General features: G+C 33.8%; 1 protein-coding gene across 1 annotated transcript in view; it reads right to left on the minus strand.

The window, feature by feature from the left end:
• Positions 1-22,958, minus strand: part of Rab8 (RAS oncogene family member Rab8) — a 60,952-nt gene that overhangs the window by 18,608 nt on the left and 19,386 nt on the right. The window contains exons 3-6 of the mRNA XM_035353786.2: positions 11,037-11,097; positions 10,829-10,906; positions 10,633-10,722; positions 1,542-1,658 (exon numbers count right to left, since the gene is read on the minus strand). Of these exons, the coding sequence (XP_035209677.1) occupies positions 1,542-1,658; positions 10,633-10,722; positions 10,829-10,906; positions 11,037-11,097 (346 nt within the window). The remainder of the gene's footprint in view (positions 1-1,541; positions 1,659-10,632; positions 10,723-10,828; positions 10,907-11,036; positions 11,098-22,958) is intronic.

Genomic DNA, 22,958 nt, shown 5'->3' on the forward strand with positions numbered 1-22,958 from the left:
CCACCCCAAAAATTATGACTTACTGTTAACTATTATTTTGTTCTTTACTCCCTAAACTTCAGTTGAATTAAATGCATACTTTGCTGGTATTTGATGTACTTGGTGCTGTAATAATATTGACAAAACTAGATGTTTATGAAATAAATTTTTACTTTCAATGTATTAAATTACAAGATTAACTTATTTCAGCATGCACTGATTCCAATTTTGTCTCGAATGAAGTTCTATATAAATAATATAACTTAATCCTTCATCAATCATTTTGCTGCATTAATAATTTTAAATCATGTCCATGGCACTGCATTTCCTACGCCAATTATATCGAAGAGAAATATTTGAAATTAAGATGCATTTATTATTTATATTACCTTCTATAGACCCTCTGAATAAGGCAATAAAAACAATACAGTAATATTTTTCACACATTAACCTTAGATCTGCATCTGCATCATTTCTGAATGCTATTTCTTGTAAATTGTAATCAGTTTATTCCTGTTCGTTTTTAGCAATTCAGAGTTATGCGAGCTATTTTCTATATGTAAGAAATGCGAATGTGAAGGAAAAAAGCAAAGAAGTTAAAAATAAACAAGAAATAGTATCAAGTTTTATTAAGATTTAAGAAACTTTATAAAAAATTAAAACTTTCTTATGCATAAAACGGTAGTGACATGGATGGTGCAAGCATCTCAAAAAGTCATATTTTCAGCCAAGAATCTATATTTTTTTGGAAAGGAAGGGTTAAAAAGCAGTTTTTTAATATATGATGAAAGTAACAGGTATTTTATATTACTCATTTACAATATATAATATTTTAAAAGCTTAATTGTTTTGTCTGTCCCTTTGAAAAATAACAGATCAAAGTTTCACCAATACTTTGTGAATTAAAATATAACATTACATTTGTGTTTGGCTACAAATGATATTTATTTATTTAGTTGCTAATAAATAACAAAAGTAGGTCCTCAAAACTAGATGTGCATTAATTTTGTATAAAACTATTCGTTTTCAAGGTTGACTGTTGCAAGTCCATGGTCCTGAAAAAGCTAATAATTATTCAGAATTTTATTGTTCCTTACCAGACACAAACTTATAGTAGTTGACATAATTTAAAAAAATCCAAATTTGTCTATCAGAATTTTATATATAATCTACACCGATTTAAGAATCCCCCACCTTCTAATCTTATATTTTACACACGCTAACATAAATTAATGTTAATTACCAAATGATTAATGGTTAGAAAATAAATAAAAAATATTTATAAATGTATGACAATCTTGACTATAACATGAGACAGATATTCATATTGAATTGCAATTTTTTGGTACAAATGCACAGTGATCTAAAATGTTTAAAAGCAATATTAATCATACAACTGTTGCATTCAGAATGTTTAAATAAACTTAGAGTTTTCAATACTGAATAACATAAGAGATATTTAGCATAAATACTAAAGAAGAGATATCCTCACATTGAGAAAATTAAAATAACACATACAAAATTAATAAAGTCAAAATGAACATGTGACAATTAATAATTACCATCTTTTTCTCCATTTTAGCTTTGATATCCCTGGCCAGTGACATGAATGCATCTTGAACATTAATACTGTTCTTTGCACTAGTTTCCATAAATCTGATTCCATACTCTACTGCTAACTACAAAAAGTATTTAAATATGAAGGCAGTCAGTTTATTCAAATGCCAAAACTGCAGGAAAGAGTTCATATAATAAAATTTATACTTTTAATAGAGAAATTATGTATATATATATATATATATATTAATAATATTTGAAAGTATTAGTGCCATATTTTACCTTGCATGCCATGCCTAATATAAGAAAACATTTTTGCAAATTTGCAAATATATGAAAATTTCATTCTAAAGGGGGGATGAAAAATGTTGTTTTATTCATGCTTGAATGATTTTTAATATTAATTTTAGGGGCTTTTTATTACAGAAAAACATAAGCCATTAACCAACATTTAATATCTTTGTCATATATACATGAGATCTTAAAGTAATTTTAATGACAACTTATTTCTGAGCATGGAAAATTTCAGTACAATATACCTGCTGGTGTCTTAGAGACCCTATTTTACATGTTGCAAGTTAAGAATACTATCTTATACAAACAAAACTGAGTTTCAAGTTTTTGTCATAGAAAACTGCTAATATTGGTTTGGCTTATTTGGTTATGGCAAAGCATGCAAGGGCTATTTTCCTAAGAAGAGGTGTGCCCGTGAAAACCTTTTTAAAAGAAACTGGCTCCTATTCAAGCTACACATTTGGAAAACCACAAAAATGCTCATGCAGCCAATTGAATTACCAGTGTTTAGTAACTTTTTCCACAGCATCAGATGATATAAAAATAATTATTGATATCAATTGATATTATGAAAAATAAGTACAGATTGACTAGAGATGATGATATGATAAATACTGGAACACTTACAATTAACCCCTTCCTTCTTGCTCCCGTCAAAATGACGGGGTGAGGTTTCGCCCTCTATTTCTCATGTCGTGATGTTTCCGGGCTGGAGAGTGCAAAAGTAATATGCTAAAAGGATTAAAACCTATTCATTTCTTTCGCATGGAAAAAGTTTTATTTCTCATTTTACACACCAGACGGCAGTACCAGGATAATATTTTATGCAACTAGAGATAGTTTATTTTAAACTAGATGTTAGCACTAATCAAACGTGTATTTATGTTATGTGTTTTGTAATTTTATCATTAGCTCAGTCACTCATTTAGTTTCATTGTGAATGCACGTGGTTTCGGTTCTGTGATAAAATATACTTAAATTTTTATTCTGTACATTATGGAGTCAGAGTCAGATAGCGAATTGGATTCTGATTTTAGTATGAATGGATCTGGAAGTGATTCTGAAATAACTGATTTTTATTAAAGTTTGGTTAGTGAATCTGAGAGCAGCGATGATGGATCTGTACTGTTGCCTGGACAAGCATGGACTAAAATTGTGTCTACTTCAGCAGATCATGCACCCCCACATTTTAAATTTTGGGGAGTACCAAAGGTAAATATAAATTTTAATCTAAGTTCTGGTGTCTTACAATATTTTAAGTATTTTGTGAACGACAATTTAGTATCTAAAATATCTCTCTTTAAATCTGACAATCTCATCGTTTCGGAAACAAATAGATATGCCGAACAATGCCAAAATTCACCAGGATTCCGCCTATCCAAAAATAGAAAACTTTGGATACCTGTCACAAAGGAAGAAATTCTTAAATTTCTCAGTATTGTTATTTTACAAGGTATTGTAAAATAAACCAGATACAAAAATGTATTGGAGCAAAAAGCATTCAATTTCAACACCTTTTTTCAGAAGCATAATGCCTTGTAATAAATAGATTTTATGAAATACACAAGTTTCTGTATTTTGTAGATAATGAAGCTTTTGATTGTAACACACATCCAAATCCCAAGCTTCATAAAATCTAACCAGTATTGCAGCACAGCTGTAACTCCTGGATGTGATATTGTAATTGATGAAAACCTCATGCTTTTCAATGATCATTTAGGATGGCGATAATATATGCCGAAAAAGACATCTTGTTTTGGAGTAAAATCGTATTTGTTATGTGAATCAAGTTCAGGGTACATATAGTCACAAATTATATATACTGGAAAAGATATGGTTTTTGATGCAAAATATGAAGTTCTGCCCCAATCAATTCAAGTTGTGATGTCACTTATCAAGCCTCTGCTAAAACAAGGATATTGCCAGAAACAGACAATTTTTATACCTCACCAGAATTGGCAGACATGCTTTTAAAATTTCAAACAGACATTTATGAAACTGTAAAACTAAACCGAAAAAAATTTTTTCAAGAATCAGTAAAGAGCATCGCAAAAGGCGAAAATGTTGCTTTTCATCAAGGTAAAGTTCTTGCCATGAAGTGGAAAGATAAGAAAGACGTTACCATGCTATCTAAAGTTTACACAAATGACATGGTAGATGTGCAGTGTCATAACAAAGTTGTCAAAAAACCTATAATTGTCACAGATTACAATAAAAATATGGCAGCGGTAGATATTGTAGACTAGTATCTTGGAGATTACTCTATTGCTCGAAAAGAGGAAAGAAATATTATAAGAAAATATTTTTTCATTTTTTAGACAAAACTATTTTGAACTCTTATTTTATTTACAAAAAAACAGGGCAGAAGAAAAACCCACATGATGTTTCGTTTATCTTTAGTAGATGAACTTATTGAAATGTATCAGTCATCAGACACCATTTCAAAAAGAGGCCGGCCAAGCTTGGAGGATAATTCAAACCATTTTATTGAAAGACATTTTATTAGACAGATATCCCCAACTGATAAGAAACGGCAACCATCAAGAAAATGCAAAGTTTGTTGTTCCAGAAGAGAGGTAGGAAGGAAACTCTGTACTACTGACCTGATTGTGACATTGGCCTTTGTATCTCATGCTTTGAAATTTATTTAAGCTTTGTTTATATTATGCATAAGTTTAATAAAATTCTCTTTTAATGTTTAAAATACATATTTCTGAAATTTTCCTGGCTTACTGGAAAACCAACATTCAGTCAAAATAAACCTGAATGTTGGCTTTTCCTAAAAAATTATATTTAAAAAATTTCAAGCTAAAAAAAAAATCCAGAAATTGAAAATGAATGCATATATTGCACATACATTTATTTCTATACAATTTTCATCAATAAAAAAAATATAGGCACTTTTATGACTGTTTTCTTGAAAATTATCTGATCGTTAAGGGGTTAAATAACAAAATACAGTCAAAAGTCGTTAATCCGGACTCGTCGGGACTTCGGCGATTCCGGATTATCGATTTTTCCGGATTATAGATCATCAGTTTAAATCTCGTAAGATGGCATGCAGAAATTCCAAAATTAAAAATATGAAACCGTAATTTATGAAATAAAGAACAATTATGATCTAAAGGGTATCAAAATTTGCAAAAAGAAAAAGCTTAATATTTATTTGTTTACTTTATTAAACATTTCTTTCAATGTAAGTTGTTTAAGTTTTGCTTCGTTTCATGTGATAATACTTTCTCTTTAATTCTATTAAACAGACATAATTTTTTGTTCAGTTACAAAGTTCCGCCGTTCAAGTCCTATAATTGCTGTGTCAAGAACACCGACTAATTTGTCAATCGAAATTTTTTTGTTTTCAATAACCTCTGTCACTTTTCTTCGCTATCGGAAGCGAATTATAATGACGAGGAACTTGTTTTAAATCATATCAAAGACGGAGCATATCGAGATGAAATATTACATTTGGTAAGGAATTATAAGCCAAATAAAATAAAAACATCTGCGCTGAAGATAAGGATAGTGCTGACAAATCAACTTCCAATTCATTACGCGCCCGCCGCCGAGCAGCGTGAAAATGATAAACAGATTTCGGATTTCAAAACATACTTTCGCTTTAGATCCTTTACATATTAACAAATATATATCGGAAATTCTATTTGATATAATCGAAAGTTTAAGCTTACTTTTATAAAATTGCTCTTACAGTCTGCAAAAAATAATAAGCCGGATGCAATTCGAAAATTAAGGTACAACGCAATCATCAACATTAACTGAAATAGATAATTATTTAGCTTATACGTCCATTATACATAAAATGCGCACGCGAAAACGTATTCTGCACTTGCGCACACTCATATGCGCAGTCGTAAAAGGTCTTACGCGCACGCGTGAACGCCTCTGCACATGTGTAAACGCGGCGCATGCGCAGAAAGTTTTTATTTTTGATGTCCGGATTATAGATCATTCCGAATTATGGGTGTCCGAATTAACGACTTTTGACTGTATATGATTTACAATGGTGTAACAAGCTAAATTTTACACTTTCCTGCATGCAACATGTATCCAAAGATGCTTAGAACTTTATAGTTAGCCTTTTACAAACAGCAGCTAAGTTCTAGCAGTGTAACTACAGAGACAAAGAGTAATAAAATGATTTAAGGACGAAAAGACTCTGTTGCTAACTTGGGGAAGACCATTTAAAATAAGTTTTAAAATGCAAAATAATTCTTTTTATATTGCTAGGCACTCAATTATTTTATTAATTATTCTACAGCAATTATTAAAATCTAAAAATCACTGCTTTCCTATTAAGAATAGTATTTTACAAAAACAGTAACTAAAAATAACATCCGTTTTTACTTCACTAATAAGTGGCATCCATTTTTAGTAATACTGCAAAATGTTAAAAAAAAATAATTAAGGAGATCTCTTACCATGTTTATATTTAGTACAGTAGGGGAAAAACTTCATTTGTCAATATTCATTTGTCAAAGCTCCACTGGATAAATTGGATGAACTTGGAGCTGGATAACATTTAGAACTTTTTTAATGCTACATATTTCTGGTCAAATCATGACTTCTGAATGTATAGATAAAAATTTTAACATCTTATAACCATTTGCTAAAATTCATTCTTTTCTTGAATGCAATTCATTATCAAATAAAAGTTTATCAGATTTCCATGTCACCATTTCAGTCATGAAGTTAGAGCCAAAGTGTGAAAAAGAGGATATATACATATGTAAAACAATCTTCTTAATTACACAGGAAATTATTTAAAGCCTCTAAAGATATATGCATTGACTAAATGTGATTAGTTACCAATAATTAGTTCTTGGATGTTACTTGACAAACCAACTTGGATAATTGCCCGAAATGATGTCATGTGCACTGTGTGCAATCTGCTAAAGATCTAATTTATCAGGACTAATGTAGAAATAAATTAATAGTTGAAATAAATTAATATCTCATAATAGATACTTTAATGAGTAACTTGAATGCCAACTAAGCTGATTCCCAGCCACTAAAAGGTTAAAGTATGCAAAAATCCTTCCTCACTTTACAACTGAAGTTGAAATTGTAAGTTATTTTAATAATAACACCTTTAAGAATTACAATTTTTTTTTTTATCCAATACCTCAAACTAACAGGCCTCATCAGTGGCTGAGTGGTTAAGACTCCAAAATACTGGGCATTTGAACTGAATTTGATTCCTGATGAACAGGGTGACTACACTTATCCCAATCAAACACAAATTTTAAGCCATTCTCAAAGAACTTTTTTGGTATTTGGTTTCCCCCATGTGTAATGTGAATAAAAGCTGGTTTCCCTTAGAAAGTTCCCCAAAAAGGCATCCCTCCTCTTAGGCAGATAGGCAATCAAACACAAATTTTAAGCCATTCTCAAAGAACTTTTTTGGTATTTGGTTTCCCCCATGTGTAATGTGAATAAAAGCTGGTTTCCCTTAGAAAGTTCCCCAAAAAGGCATCCCTCCTCTTAGGCAGATAGGCTTAGTGCATTTTGCTGCATTCAAATAATGTAATATAATCTCAAACCAACAGACCTCTAATTTCTCATCTACTATAATACAAGCAAAAGTGAATGTTTTAAAATAATTTATTAAAAAAATAACCCAGGTAATATAAGACTAAACTTCAGCTCCTGACACGAAAATTTACACTATAATGTTTTAGAGGAAAAATTCAAACTTCTGATAAGGTTTCAAAAACATCTGCTCCAGCTTCGAAGAAATCATATTCTGATGATCAAGAAATACAAAAATATTGTTGCAATGAATAAAAAGCACCAATTATTACTGAAATAAAAGAATCCCAAATATTCCATTTAAAAATATGCCTGTCTTATAATAAAATTTCTTTTATCACATGTATGTGGGATGTTTCCAGAGTTCTAGGAATTGAGCTTAGTTCGAGTCCCAGAATTTATGGTTAACACTACCAGCCAGAGATAAGTCTTGACATGTTTATATGGCTATCCTGTGCAATGGATTCTGATTCAGTTGTTTGACTGATACAGGCACATTTCTGTAAGGATGCTTTTACAACCATGGAAGATGTGAACAACAGTCGTCATTGTTTTGTGGAAAGCAGGTGTGAAAACTTCAGAAAATCTTCAATGTCTGTTAGTATTCTGGTCTCACATTTGAAGAAAAAAATTATGGAATGTTCTGTTTGAGTGTTTAACTATGTATATGGTGAAAGAAAGGATACTGAAAAAGATCTGGAAGAATGGCTTAAAATTTAGAAAAAAAAAAAAAATTCGTTGGGATAGGTGCATTCAATTAATTACAGATAATACTGATAAAAGTTGATGAAATATAACCAGTCATAATATTAATCAAAACCAGAATATTATACAGTTGCTATAAGTGCAACACAGAATTATTCTAATCAAAACAACTATTTGACTGGAATGTTTTACAAACTATTGCTGAAACAAGATTCCTTATACCAATAACACATATTTTTCAGTTATAAAATATATATTTTTGGAGGGATAAATTAAAAGTGTGGATCTTTTCCACAATATGGCAATATGTAACAAACAATTTTATTTGCAGAAAGATACATGTGCCAATGTGTGCTGCCTATAAGAATATCACTTTGATTATTTGAACCTTATTTTTGTGAATTCACAAGCACACCCTGAATAACACAAAAATGCCATTTGAACAAACCACAGTTGACTTTGTTGCTTATAGCCATTTTCAAATTAAATACAATGCTTTTATCTTCTATAATAGTAGTTTCAATAAAAAGTTTTGCAGAATGTCGTTCTGCTTTAGTTCTCTGGTTTATTAAAATAACTGACTCTTAGCGTTTAAGTTTTCTTTAAAGTTAGAAACCTTTAATTACTATAACAAGAAAGATCCCAAGTCTCTTCTTAATCCAAAGTAAAAAGCAGAAAGACTTGAGTGGCAAGGCTGTCAACATGAAAATGACCCCTTGAAAGTGATGTAATCATTATACAAGATGATCTAAATTTTGCTGACCTTTTATCAGAAGGATGTAGAATAAAGCAACTTCAAAATCTTAGTACTGGGAAAGTGCAGTAAGTCTAAAATAAACACAAAGATCTGGTCAAATCTTACAGTGTTACCAACAAAAATTTGCCTCAGAGAATAAAATATGTAAATTTGCCGATTCCAAAAATAAATATAAATTTTATGTCAAATTTTGTGTGAAAAATTCCCATTAAATTCAGAAATAATCATTCTATAAAATGAATAGCCTTAGACATGTCATATCTGCAAAACCTTAAATTGAATTAAAAGATAAGCATTGTTAATATTAAACTGTTTGGACTTTTTAAGTCATTTGGAAAGCAATTGGGAGTACCACTTTGAACTTATGAGATGAATCATAGTTACTTAATGTATTGTGGCAATCAAGAGTCAACCTTAAGAATTACTTCACCTACTTTTGTTAATGGTTTTTAAATCACTAACAGCTAGTAACGGAATTCAGGAAAAATATAAAATAAAATTTAAATGCAATTCGAAAACAAACGGAATCGTAAGACAATGTTAACAAAAGTTAATTATCACAAATTTATCCTAACCTTGAACTACTAAAGATTAGAGAAGAAAAAAAAAGACACTCTTGTCCAACTGCCATAAATTTTATGGCAAAATGTTTAAAAAAATAAATTACACACACCAAAAAAAAAAGTACATTATAATAAATTTATAGGGTACTTATGTGTTATTCCGCTGATCATCGATGGAAATTTCGGCAATGGTCGTCAAACATTACAGCAGAATTCTAAAAGAAGCGGTCATCCATAATTAGAGCTAAATTGTATTATTTGGCCAGCCAATGGGGTAATTTGCTATAACTGCTATAAATGATACTTAAGTATCATTTATAGCAATATTTGACATTGTTCCTTATGGTGTAATGGTGCTTGAAAGAGTCTATCTAAAAATTTTTTTAAAATATATTTTCGGTTATTTCTTAAATGCTTTTAAAGTATAATAAAGAATTATGTTTCATGTCCTTAATATTGATGTTATGCTGCTGATATTTGATAAACAAGAGTTCTTACACATCCATAAAATAAATAAATTTTAAAAGCTTTCAGATTACATTATGCAATGTAAAACACAATGATTTTTTTTAATGTTTTGTGTGTTACCTTTATTTATTAAATATCATGTTCTTTGCAATTAAACCATAAAATTCAGTTCAAAAGCAATATCGCAAAATAATTTTAATATGAGCATATCTTTATAATTTCCTATACACAGTCTCGTGTGCTGGACGTAAAAATGTCACCCCCCCTGTGCAGTATTGCCACTGCTCGCTTTGAAATCATCGAGTTTGTAAATAAAAAAATTCGTTAAAGTTTTTTAAAATATGAAATAGATAATAAAACCAATTTCAAATGCCCATATTCCGGTGGAAACGTACATTATTCAAAATCTGATGGCTCTAGCTTCCGTTGTTTTATCACAATGCGAGAAATATGCATACATTTATGCAGATTCTTCATGATTTAATTTCTTTAAATATGATACAGAACTCTAATATTTGGTGGCAATAATTTGAAAAGTTAATCAATATTTATAGTGAATCAACACAAAATGCCAAAACGAAATTAATAGGCCTTCTGAGCAAATTTGCCCCTTTGGACTAAAATACTTATAGCAAAATCATATTCAGAGCTGAGACTTCAATAGTAACACAGGATTACGCACTGAAAGGATACACAAAAGGCTGAAAAGTCAGAAAATACTCTAGAAAAATTCCAGTTAAAAAAACTAAATAACAAATTTACCTGCTCTCCTCTTTCTTTTGATACTTGTCTTCTGTCATGAACATCACATTTATTTCCTAAAATCATTTTTTCCACATCAGTGGATGCATGCTAATTTAAACGGAAAAGAAATATATTATGCTTTTTATTCAATAAAGAATATAAATTTAAGCACATAATTATAAGGATATATTATAATTATGTTTTTTATTCTTACCTCTTCAATATTTCTGATCCAATTTTTTATATTTTCAAATGATCTCTCATTAGTAACATCATACACAAGCATTATACCCTAATGAGAATGGTAATACAAAACAGTTTAAGTTTAGGTTACAGTGACACCAAAGGGAAATTAAAATAATGTAATGTGCATACATTCACAATAGATACAAGAATTTTCAACAACTGGAGAATTCAATTACCATTGCACCTCGGTAGTAAGCAGTAGTAATAGTTCTGAATCTTTCTTGTCCTGCAGTATCCCTATATTAAACACAATAAGAAAATTTAATACAGATTTTCTTTCCATGAAATCTACTCAAAGAATAAAAAAGAAGCTTAAACAGATTACTTATCTATTTACTTAATTATTACACAATAAAATTTAATAAAAGGTTATCTTATTAAACATTTTATTAATTCAATACGCTATGCAATTAATTTCAAATTTTGGTACTTATGTAATATATCACTGTCTGTGAATGTCAGTGGAAGATGTCATCAAAATAATGACAATCATTCCTCCAGAATTTTGAAGAAATTCATACTTCTTTACTTAATAAACATTCTATAACCAATCTCCTTCACTTTTGAGCTTCTTTTAAAACAGCCTTCATCAATTTCTACTATTTTGTTAAGCCCTCCGACTTTACTGGAAGCTCTGCTTAGAACACAAAGAGTACTTACTATCTTCCCGCAAATAATCATTCCATTAAGTTACTGTTTTGTAGACCATATTCAGCATACTATGTTTATTAATACACACTTTTTTTGTTGGTAGCATCCAATAGGTGAAAATAATCCACTAGTTACTGTTCCGTAAAGACTCTAAATTTTAATAATTTTTTTCAAAAAGCATGAAAAACTCCATCAATAACAGTTAATTTATACCCTTGTTCATAGAAAGAAAACATGGCTTATCAAGAATCGGTCATCATGTTACATCACTGAAAGTGCTGATGTTATGAATGCGCTGTTACATCATGCTTTTCCATAATTGGCGCTAGATCACATTGCTTGGCAGTGTGATCTAGTGCCAGTTATGGCCTTGGTTATAGCCAGTTATGGCCCTCAACCATGAAACTCTTACTTGGCAAGAGTTTCACGGTTGAGGGTATAACACGTAAGAACCCAAATTTTTATATATAAATATTTACATCTTACATTACAGTATAAATATTGTTGCGTGCGTACGGGTTCGTTATGAAATGAATGCACAAGTCCGATGAAAAATGAACAAAAATTTATTATTATCACAACAAAAATGCTTAAATTTTCTCAAATTATCATGCAGTATTACAATATCTCACAGTAGTTATCTTTTAACTACTCAAATGTCCAATAGAACGTCATTCAAAACAGCTAAAGAACGCTAATCCGCGAATTCGCTACAATCAACAAGAGCAGTTTTCTAAACAACAACAAACTAAGCAACTACTACAAACTGAGATGTTTTCCTCCTTTTATAAGATTTTAAAATCACGTGCTAGAATTTTCCAGTACTTTCTCGAAATCAAAAAGAGATATTTATTTATTTAATGCACGCGCTCTTGTATTTTCAATTTTCCGGCTTAGCTTTCTTTTAATATTCGTCACGCGCTGCACTGCGCAAGAAATAAAACCATTTAATTTATAATTAAACTAACATTAGCTTTTTAAATACCAAATTCGTAACACTGCCCCCTTCCCAAGGACTGCACGTCCTGGGCAGTACAATCCCTGGACAGGAAGCTAAACTTACAACTTTGGCATAAACATTACATTACAATATCAAACAACATGAACAATAAATGCAATAACTAACTTAAACAAATCAAATGCTATCAAATACTAAATACAAAACAAATACTAAATACAAAACAAATACTAAATACAAATCAAATACTAAATGCAAATCAAATACTAAATACAAATCAAATCAAATACACATTTAAAAACAAAATGGACCATGGTCTTATACTATTTACAATTATTTACATTATGTACTATGGCCATAGTAATAAGCTAACCTGTCGCAAGAGTTCGAAGACTCACGGATCCGAACCACGACGTCATTCGTGTTCAGCACTGTATATGGACCATCCGAAGGTGACTGTAATTTAGGACTCAGTCCTTTTCGTTGAATTGGGTTCCACAACCACACCTTGTCTCCTTTGTTGGATCTCTGTCTAGTAGCTCTTGTGTCGCATCTGGTCTTCATTTTCTCCATCGCCAAGTTGACTCGCTTTTGTGCAGAACGGTGCATCCCCTCAAACCGGGCCTGGGCATCTTGGATGTGTTCCTCAGGCGATGAAGGCGCATCCGTAGGGCGACTAAACAGGCGGTCACAAGGCAGACGAAGGTCTCGACCGAAGAGCTTCTGGGATGGAGAATAGCTGGTAGTCTTGAGTTTCTTTTCGATCCTGGTATGATTTCGGCAGCTTCCCGAGCTCGATCTTTCGGACAAGGCGTCGACATTTCCAGGCGAGGATCCCTTTTGAGGATGGATAGTCATGCCATCAGATGCTGAAAGCAGCTTATTGTTTTTGAAATCTAAGGAAAAATTGTATTTCCTTAAAAAGTCCAATCCGAGTATGCATGGATCTGTAATATCCGCCACATATGCCGTGTGATGGTAGGCGGCACTTCCAAACGTGAAGTTTACGTTTAACTTCCCAGTTATGTCGATCTTGTCACCAGACGCAGTCTGAAGGGTAACACAGGATGGCATCCAAATAAGTTTATCTTTAAACTGTTCAGCTAAATCTTTCCTAATGATGGTAACATTAGCTCCTGTGTCAATGATCATATTGCAAGGAACTCCATCGATATTCCCATTGATGGACAGTCCGTTATTGTTGCCACTCACTATAGAGATCTTAAGCGCTTTCAAACAGGGTTTTTCATTATCTGGCAACCTCCGTTCCTTGATATGGTCATTAATTTGTTTCCTGCGTCGTTGCTCAGAAATTGTCTCAATTTTCGTACCCTGGGGTGTTCTGCAATTCTTTGGTACGTGGCCTTCAGCTCCACAGTTCCAGCACTTTGGTTTCTTATCAGTCCTTTTCCTTCCCGTGGCATTTAATTGTCTGTTTAAATCGTATGCTTATTTTCCGTGCTCTGGGGAGTTCTGCAGTTCCTTCGTAGGTGGCCTTCAACATCGCAATTCCAGCACTTTAGGGTCGGTTTCGTTTCACCACTATTCCGTCTTAAAGCATTCACTGGTCTTTTCAACTCATCCATTTCATTATTCGTGCCCTGGGGTGTTCTGCAATGCCGTCGTAGGTGACCTTCAGAACCACATCTCCAACATCTTACAGCCACTTTGTTTTCACTGCTACTCCGTATCAAAGCATCGACTTGTCTGGATAAATCATCTAAACGAGCCATCAATTGGTCCCCTGGGTCGTGGACTCGCACAGCTCTGACTGGGTAGCGATCCCTAAGAGTTGCTTGCTGGGCTGCCTCCAATTTCATGGCGTACAACAGAGCGCTTTTTACATCCTTTACATCTGCCATTCGCAGTGCTTTCTGTATTTCAGGGTCCCGGATGCCATCGATGAAATATTGCAGCGACAGAATTTCCCTCGTTTCTCTCGGGCACTCCGTAAATGTGAGGTGGGACAGCCTTTCAATATCCGTGGCGAGTTCCTGGAGTGATTCGGTGGGCTTCTGTTGACGGGATTTTAATTGAAGCCTGCTGTAGTCCTTTAAACATTTCTCGCCAAAGCGCAGCTCCAATGCGCCGGATAGAGCTTCGAAGTCAAGTCTTTGGTTTTCTGGAAGTGTCTGCAGGATATCCGCTGCGTCTGCTCTCAGAGAAGCGGCGAGATGACAGGCCTTAGCTTGGGAATCCCATACATTCGCATCCGCAATGATAGAAAATTGTGTCCTATACACCTGCCAGGAGGTCTTCCCATCATATGTCGATAGCTTCAGAGAGGGACGAGCAGGCATGGGTAGAAATTTTAAACCATCCGAAGTGCTCCCTGCCGTCGCTACGAATTTCTTTAAAGTGTCAACTTCTTTGGCGATGACAGTAGAAATTCTGTCTTCGATTTGTTGTTCAATATGTCCTTGGACGGCAGAAACTCTTTCTTCAATTTGTTGTTGGAAGGCCGAAACTCTTCCTTCGACTTGTCGCTCCACAGCCGACACTCTATCTTGTATTTCATCTTTGACAGAAGAAACATTTTCTTCAATTTGCCCAACTTTATTTTCAACCACATCTATTCTACCTTCCATAGCATCGAATTTGGTTTCTATTATGCAGGCAATTTCTCTTTTCATTTCGTATTGACTTTCTTCAATCTTTACTTGTACGGCTTTTATTTCGTCTTTAAAAGTTAATTGACCAGCTTGAATGGCCTTCATCTCTTCCTTAACGGATTCTTGGCCCAATTTCATCTCGCCTTTAATTTCTTCTTTAACGGAGTTGACGGCTCCTTCCATCTTTTCTTGGAAAGCAGCAAATGCAGTCATCATTTGCCTGAATTGTTCTTCCATCGCTCTTGTTATTGGCATTTAAATCCCACCGCTGCTACCAAAAATTGTTGCGTGCGTACGGGTTCGTTATGAAATGAATGCACAAGTCCGATGAAAAATGAACAAAAATTTATTATTATCACAACAAAAATGCTTAAATTTTCTCAAATTATCATGCAGTATTACAATATCTCACAGTAGTTATCTTTTAACTACTCAAATGTCCAATAGAACGTCATTCAAAACAGCTAAAGAACGCTAATCCGCGAATTCGCTACAATCAACAAGAGCAGTTTTCTAAACAACAACAAACTAAGCAACTACTACAAACTGAGATGTTTTCCTCCTTTTATAAGATTTTAAAATCACGCGCTAGAATTTTCCAGTACTTTCTCGAAATCAAAAAGAGATATTTATTTATTTAATGCATGCGCTCTTGTATTTTCAATTTTCCGGCTTAGCTTTATTCGTCACGGGCTGCACTGCGCGAGAAATAAAACCATTTAATTTATAATTAAACTAACATTAGCTTTTTAAATACCAAATTGGTAACAATATGTTTTAACAGACACATATCATAACAAAAAATTCATAGTTTTACATATATATAGTAGAGTGACAGAAATACACTTTTTAAAAATTTTTGTAATGGTATAACAGGATCTGTACACATTTCTGCATGTGGAAATTGAGTACTTTTAAGGATCACCAATGAGAGAAGAATCCATCAAGGAAACACGAAATGAATAAACTAAAGCAATTATCTACACATAAACTTCCAGTTTTTGTAATATTATTTCTTTAAATTCACTCTTGCGATTTGCAAAAATAAAATAAATCTGTAAGTATATTTATACATTATCTAATATTTACCTTAATTGTGAAACAAATTCAAGAGTAAAATTAACTTCATAAACTTTTCTAAAGGAATTAGCATCAAATTATAAAATTTCTTAAATCTTTTATATTTTACACTTATAACAGTTTCACAAATTTTGACGATTACTGGCTTTTTATTTAAATTTCACTAACAGTTAGTGTTATGTCATCCTTTGCCCGCCGTAAGAGGGCACTGTATAATCCTTCCAGTTTTTCTGCATCATAGATATGTATAGTGAGTAGGAATAAATGTCTTGTCCTGAATAGTGGAGTCGATTTTTTAATGAATGTGGAGCTCAATTTTCCGTCCCCCTTCACAAAAGAGGTGAAAATTTTTTTGGCATCCGGAAGAGGGATTAGGAGATAATGTAGTGGTAATAATGTGTATCATCAAATTTTGTGCGAAAAATTAGTGTGGTGATATGGGAATATGTGTTGTGAGAAAACTGAAAGTGAAGATGATGGTTCCATTACGTAGATTATGGTGAGTAGTTATTTCGGTTTGTTGAAATAATGTTGAGTGTTAAATTCTGTTTATTAGTGTTGTGTATTGAGGTGTTTTCACTTGATAATTTGAGTTGATAGTATCTGTGTTGAGTTTGATGTGTTCGTTTTTGTGCTCATTGTGCTCTATTTGTCAATTCAAGGTTGATTTTTTTTTTTTTTTTTTAATTAAGATGAGTCTGAAGTCGCTTAAGTCATTAAAAAAAGACGAGTTGACGCTCGTGGCGGAGGAGTTGGGATTAGTAATTCCGAGCAGGGCGAAAATTGTTACTTTAAAAACTTTAATAGAAAGTCTACAAGTTTATGCAAATGATCTTGAATTTGTGCAAAATGTTATTGATAATATCCTAGAGGAAAGAAAATGCAAACTAAGAAACAAAAATCGGAAAACAAAATTAGATTAGAGTTAGAGAAAATAAAACTTTCTAGGGAGAATTAGCTTTAGCTAACACAAGGAAAGACTTGCTACAAAATCCAAATGTTGAGACGGACACCTCAAATCAAAATATGGAAAACTTAATTAAAAGTGTGAAAACATTAACAATTTCTGTACCTACTAAAGCAGAATCCTTTCATCTCTTTTTCCAATCAATTGAAAGGGCTTTTAGGACAAAACGAGTACCTAAAGATTTAAAAGCAGAAATCCTATTAAATACACTCTTTGACAAGAGAAAAAAAAAAAAAAAAAACACCAAGAAGGAGTTATCCGAATGGGATAAAAATCGGTAGAAGTGTACATGTACAGAAAAACATATGATTACAGTTTGAGAAAAACTGGATGATTTATTGAAGTGATAGAGCTTCAAAAAGTGAACAAGTCAGTAACGCGTTTGTCCACCTCTGGCCCTTATGCAAGCAGTTATTCGGCTTGGCATCAATTGATAGAGGTTGCGGATGTCCTTCTGAGGGATATCGTGCTAAATTCTGTCCAACTGGTGCGTTAGATGATCAGTTTTCAGTGTCCGAGCTGGTTGGAGGGCCCAGCCCATAATGCTCCAAACATGCTTAGGAGAAAGATCCGGCGACCTTGCTGGACAAGGTAATGTTCGCCAAGCACTAAGGCAAGCAGTAGAAACATGTGCAGTGTGGGGGACAGACATTATCTTGCTGAAATGCAAGCCCAGGGTGGCGTGATATGAAGGGGAACACAACGGGCCTTACCTATTGTGTTGCCCTTCATATCACACCTTATTTGTCAACGTACTACTGTGCTGTAAAATTGTGGTGGATGACAACCAAAAGGGTCCTACTATGAAATGAAATGGCACCCCAGACCATCACTCCTGGTTGTCGGCCTGTCTGCAGAAAGACAGGTTTGTATTACACCGCTGTCCGGGGCATCTCCAGATTAGCCTTCGCTGGTCATCAGGGTTGAGTTCAAAGTGGGACTCATCACTGAAGACTATTCTACTTCAATCAGTGACCAGTGCGAATGAGTCCAACACCACTGCAACGGGCTTGACGTTGTACAGGTCAATGATAGTCGGCGCAAGGGGCGGCGTGACCTCAGCCCCCTTTCTGTGAGCCGTCTATAAAGGGTCCATGTGGTCACTGAAGCACTAGTTGCATGTATAATCGATGATAATGATGCATCTGGGATAATGATGCACTCTGACGATTGGCTCGGTCTTCCCGTTCTGTCGTTTCTCTAAGCCTACCGCTTCCTTCTTGATGCTGTGTGCCCCCATGGTTCACCCATTCCTGCCAACATCGTCTAATAGTGGCATCATTCCTGCTCAAATATTGAGCTATTTGCTGATAAGACCAACCGGCTTCTTTGAGCCCAACTACACAACCTCTCTCAAATTCTGACATCTGCACATATTGTTCGTGCACCTGTATGTGAGGCATAATTACTGTCTACCAGAGTACACGGAATGAAATTCGTGAAGAATTTATGACCTGGAATCGTAATTTCTCCTAATACTTTTAGTGAACTCCTAATACTTTTAGTTCACTTTTAGTGAACTAAAAGAAGTGCATGATATTATAATCAAACTAGTCCAAAGAACTGAGTATAGACAAATTGAGAGTGTAAAGAAAAGTTCTTTAATTTCTCCAAATCCGTTCATAGACAACAGTGGCATACTACGTATAAGAGGACGTTTAAGAAATGCCAGCTTACCAGACTCTGTGAAGCATTAAATAATATTGTCTAAGAATCATCCTGTTATAAAATTATTAGAGACATTTTATCACCTTAATTACATGCACAAAGGACACTTAGTTAACTCTGCGGGTAAACAAAAGTATTGGTGTTGCATAAAAAGTAAATCATAGGTTCGAAAATCTGAGCCGACACTTTTTAAAAACACCAACATTTATTTTACACGCTATTTCTTATTCTACAAAATCTTAAATGCAACTAACTATCAAACAGAAAAGCAGACGTAGACGTAATGATGCATCTGGGCACGTGATCCTCGTGATAGACGAATTCTTTAGGGTTGCCACAGAAAGGCAGTGTGTCGCCACAATTCTCCCACCTTTTGAGTGGATGGCTATACACTCAAAACATAAAACTTACATCAATATAAATGAGGTTTATATAACAAAGAAAATTACTTAATACTTAAATCATATTACTTGAAAACAAAATTAATACTGAGGAATAATACAACAATAATAGCACAAAAAATTAAATTATAATAACTCAAAGACATAAATTACATTATTCGTGATTTTACAATTCTACCACTACTGGTGGTGAAAGGAACTTATTCATTTTGAGTATTATCTATTATATTATCCAGTTCCAATCTAAACAATCTCTGTATTGGTCTCAAGAACTCTGAATTATTACTTTTCACAAGAGCAACTCTTCTGTTGTCATCATGACCAGGGGTCACCCGAATAACGTGTGCCAAATTCCAATATGCACGGTTTTTATTCTGATCCTCCAGCATGACAATTTCTCCTACAGAGAGAGGTTTATTTTTGTAATTTCTGGTAGACTGCTGTCTTAAGTGCCCTAGATACTCAGAGCGAAATCTCACTCTTAACAATTCTCTTATTCTCTGGAGATACTTCTCTTCTACTCAATTTTTCTTTGTCCACATTGTCAATATCAGGTACACCCGACTGTGGAGTTTCATGCAGAAATTTTTCTGGAGTTAAAGGCAAGGGATCTTCAATATCGTCAGACACGTATGTAAGTGGTCTTGAGTTGACAATTCTTTCACAATCACACAAGACGGTGTGTAACTCTTCATAACCAAGAGAAGCACGACCTAAAATTTTTCTTAATATTTGTTTTACAATTTGTATTAAACGCTCCCACCATCCACCCCACCAAGCGGCGGAAGGAGGATTAAATTTCCACTGTATTCTCTTTTCAGCAGCCTTAGAGCAGAGGCTGTCCCAGTCAATGGTTTGCAGAACTCTCTCTGCACCCACAAAATTTGTCCCATTATCGGAATGTATGGTGGTAGGGTGTCCACGACGTGCGATAAAACGCCTTAAAGCTTGAAAAAATGATTCAGTTGTTAATGAGGTAACCAGTTCCATATGGATAGCACGATAAACCGCACAGGTGAAGAGCACAATATACAATTTTCGTCCATCCTTTAAAATCAAGGGTCCGGCAAGATCACAACCTACGATTTCAAAAATGGCTGATTCACGAACCATATCATTTGGTAAACGCCTGGGACTGTCTACTCTTTTAGCCTTAAATCTCTGACATGTTACACATTTTCTTATACAGTTCCTTATAGTTTTACGTGATTTTAAGATCCAGTATCTTTCTCTTAAATGCGACATCAATAATGTAGTACCTGCATGCAACAAATCTTTGTGGGCACTTAATATCAATAATTTGACTACTGGATGTTGAGAAGGTAATATGATTGGGAACTTAAAGCTGTTAGAGTCGTCATGATAGGCAACATTAGACTTAACTCTTATTAGACCCTGACTATCGACAAATGGTCTGAGTTGTCTTAGCTTATCGTCTGTTTCACCATTAAACGACTCTTTTTGTATTAATAGCATTAAAGCTATTTCTCCCCTTTCTATTTCAGATACAGTCAAATCCTTAGAATGGTTGTTATTATTATTCTTACGTACATTATTATAAAATCTGAATATCCATGATAACATTCTTACAATTTTCTTAAATGATGAGAAATACTTATAGCACCATCCAATACAATTATCACTCTTTGCCAACGTAACAATAACTGTCTTATGTATTTCTGAATTAACCAAATCCTCATCTGGTTCATCATTAGATTTAAGCCAATTTGCCTCATCTTCCCGTAACCAATCAGGTCCCTCCCACCATTTTCGTTCTATTAATTGATCTGCAAGTAAGTAATCCTCTAGAAAGTAGGTCAGCAGGATTGAGACTACCAGGGACATGTCGCCATACAGTGGCGGAAGTCAAAGACCTGATTTCCTGTACACACACACACACACACACACAAAAAAAAAAAAAAAAAAAAAAAAAAAAAAAAAAAAAAAGAATGTTCCCCAACGTTGATTTCGCCGTATCCAACTTAAAGCCGTCGAGGAGTCAGTCCAACAGTGAATACGAACTTCATGTAGGCCAATATCATTAATAACTGAGGACAATAACCTAGAACCAATATTACAAGCAAGAAGTTCTAATCGAGGAATCGTAATAGGTTTTAAAGGCGCTACTCTCGATCTTGCGTGTACCAAACTAACCTTTACCTTTTTGCCACTCTGTACTCTTAAAAAGACGCATGCACCATATGCACTTTTACTACTGTCACAAAAGAGATGTATACTAACAGCTTCATTAATAGATTTGAGACCTACCCATCTAGGTCGTATTTGGATACTGGATAGCAAGTACAACTTTTTAAGCCAAAAGCTAAACTTTTTGGTTAATTCATCGGGAAGAATATCGCCCCATTTAAGCCTTAAATTCCAAGTTTCCTGTAAAATTAGTTTTGGAATCAACATTACAGGAGCCGTATGCCCTATAACGTCAAACACCTGATGAGCTATTGCTAAAACTAGTCTTTTAGTAACTGAGTCATCCAATTTTATATCTTGACTTATTTTGCAAGATAAGGTATCTGTAACTGTATGACATACAAGGCCCAAAACAGACACATCTCCTTCCGTGGAGGAATCTTCCTCTGGCACAACACTTCTTATATTGGATTTCCAGAATCTTAAATTAAAATGACCCAAAGTCTTAATTATTTGTGATTCATTTACAAACTTTTTCATTTCTATTTCTGAATCCATACTAACCACACAGTTATCTACGTAAAAGGATGTTTTCAAAATCTCTGCTGTATGACTTAAGCTTTCGGGAAATACACTCAAATGATATTGTATTGTAGCGGCCAATAAATACGGACTACACGTAATACCAAAAACTACCCTTCTATGCCAATACAGTTCAACTTGTTCTTGATTATCCCTACTAAACCACATAAATCTCAAAAAGTCTCGATCTTTTTCCCTTATAGATATTTGCAAGAACGCTTTTTCTATATCTGAAGTGACACCAACGTAATACTTGCGAAACCGATTAAGAATCGAAGGTATAATTTCAATTAAATTTGGTCCAGTAGATAAACAATCGTTCAATGATGGGTAACCAGGCGAATGAGAACTTGCATTAAACACTGGTCTTATACTCGTGCTACTATTTTCTTTAACAACCGCTCTATGAGGTAAATAATGTACACCCTTATATTTATTCTTATCCGGTACTTTTTCAATTATCCCGAGTGATAACCAGTTCTGGAAAACGTCTCCGTAAGCGTCAAAATTTCCCGTAGTCATTAATTTTCTTTTAGTACTTACAAGAAACTTTTCTGCTATCACTTTGTTTTCGGGTAAAAGCAAGCTATCCGACACCCAGGGTAATGCTACTTCGTACCTTCCCTCTGAATTTACCGTAATAGTCTCTTCAAAATATTTTTGCGTATCCTCCTGTAACTGAGTTTTGGTTTTACTTACGGAAGGTTCACTAATACCCAAAACACCTAACTTCCAGAGATCACTAATACATTGACCCTTCACTAACAGAGAAGAAATTAGGAGGGATGCAGTATTTATCGTAGTTGGCTCAGTGCCAGTAAATTTACCCATAACAGTCCAGCCTAACTGTGTATGCACTGCGCAGACGCCACATGTAAGGGGAACAATTTTTCCAGTTAGCAACTTACCAGCAAAATCCGCACCAATTAGTAATTTTATCTCTTTATCTACCTTACATGTACCATTTTCTAAATCACTTAATTTGATACCATGTGACTTAAGTTCGTGTAACCATGAACCGGATGGGAGTT

Source organism: Stegodyphus dumicola, chromosome 4 (assembly GCF_044657685.1).
Source record: "Stegodyphus dumicola isolate Sdum_Otavi_A_Nest chromosome 4, ASM4465768v1".
NCBI classification, from domain to species: Eukaryota; Metazoa; Arthropoda; class Arachnida; order Araneae; family Eresidae; genus Stegodyphus; species Stegodyphus dumicola.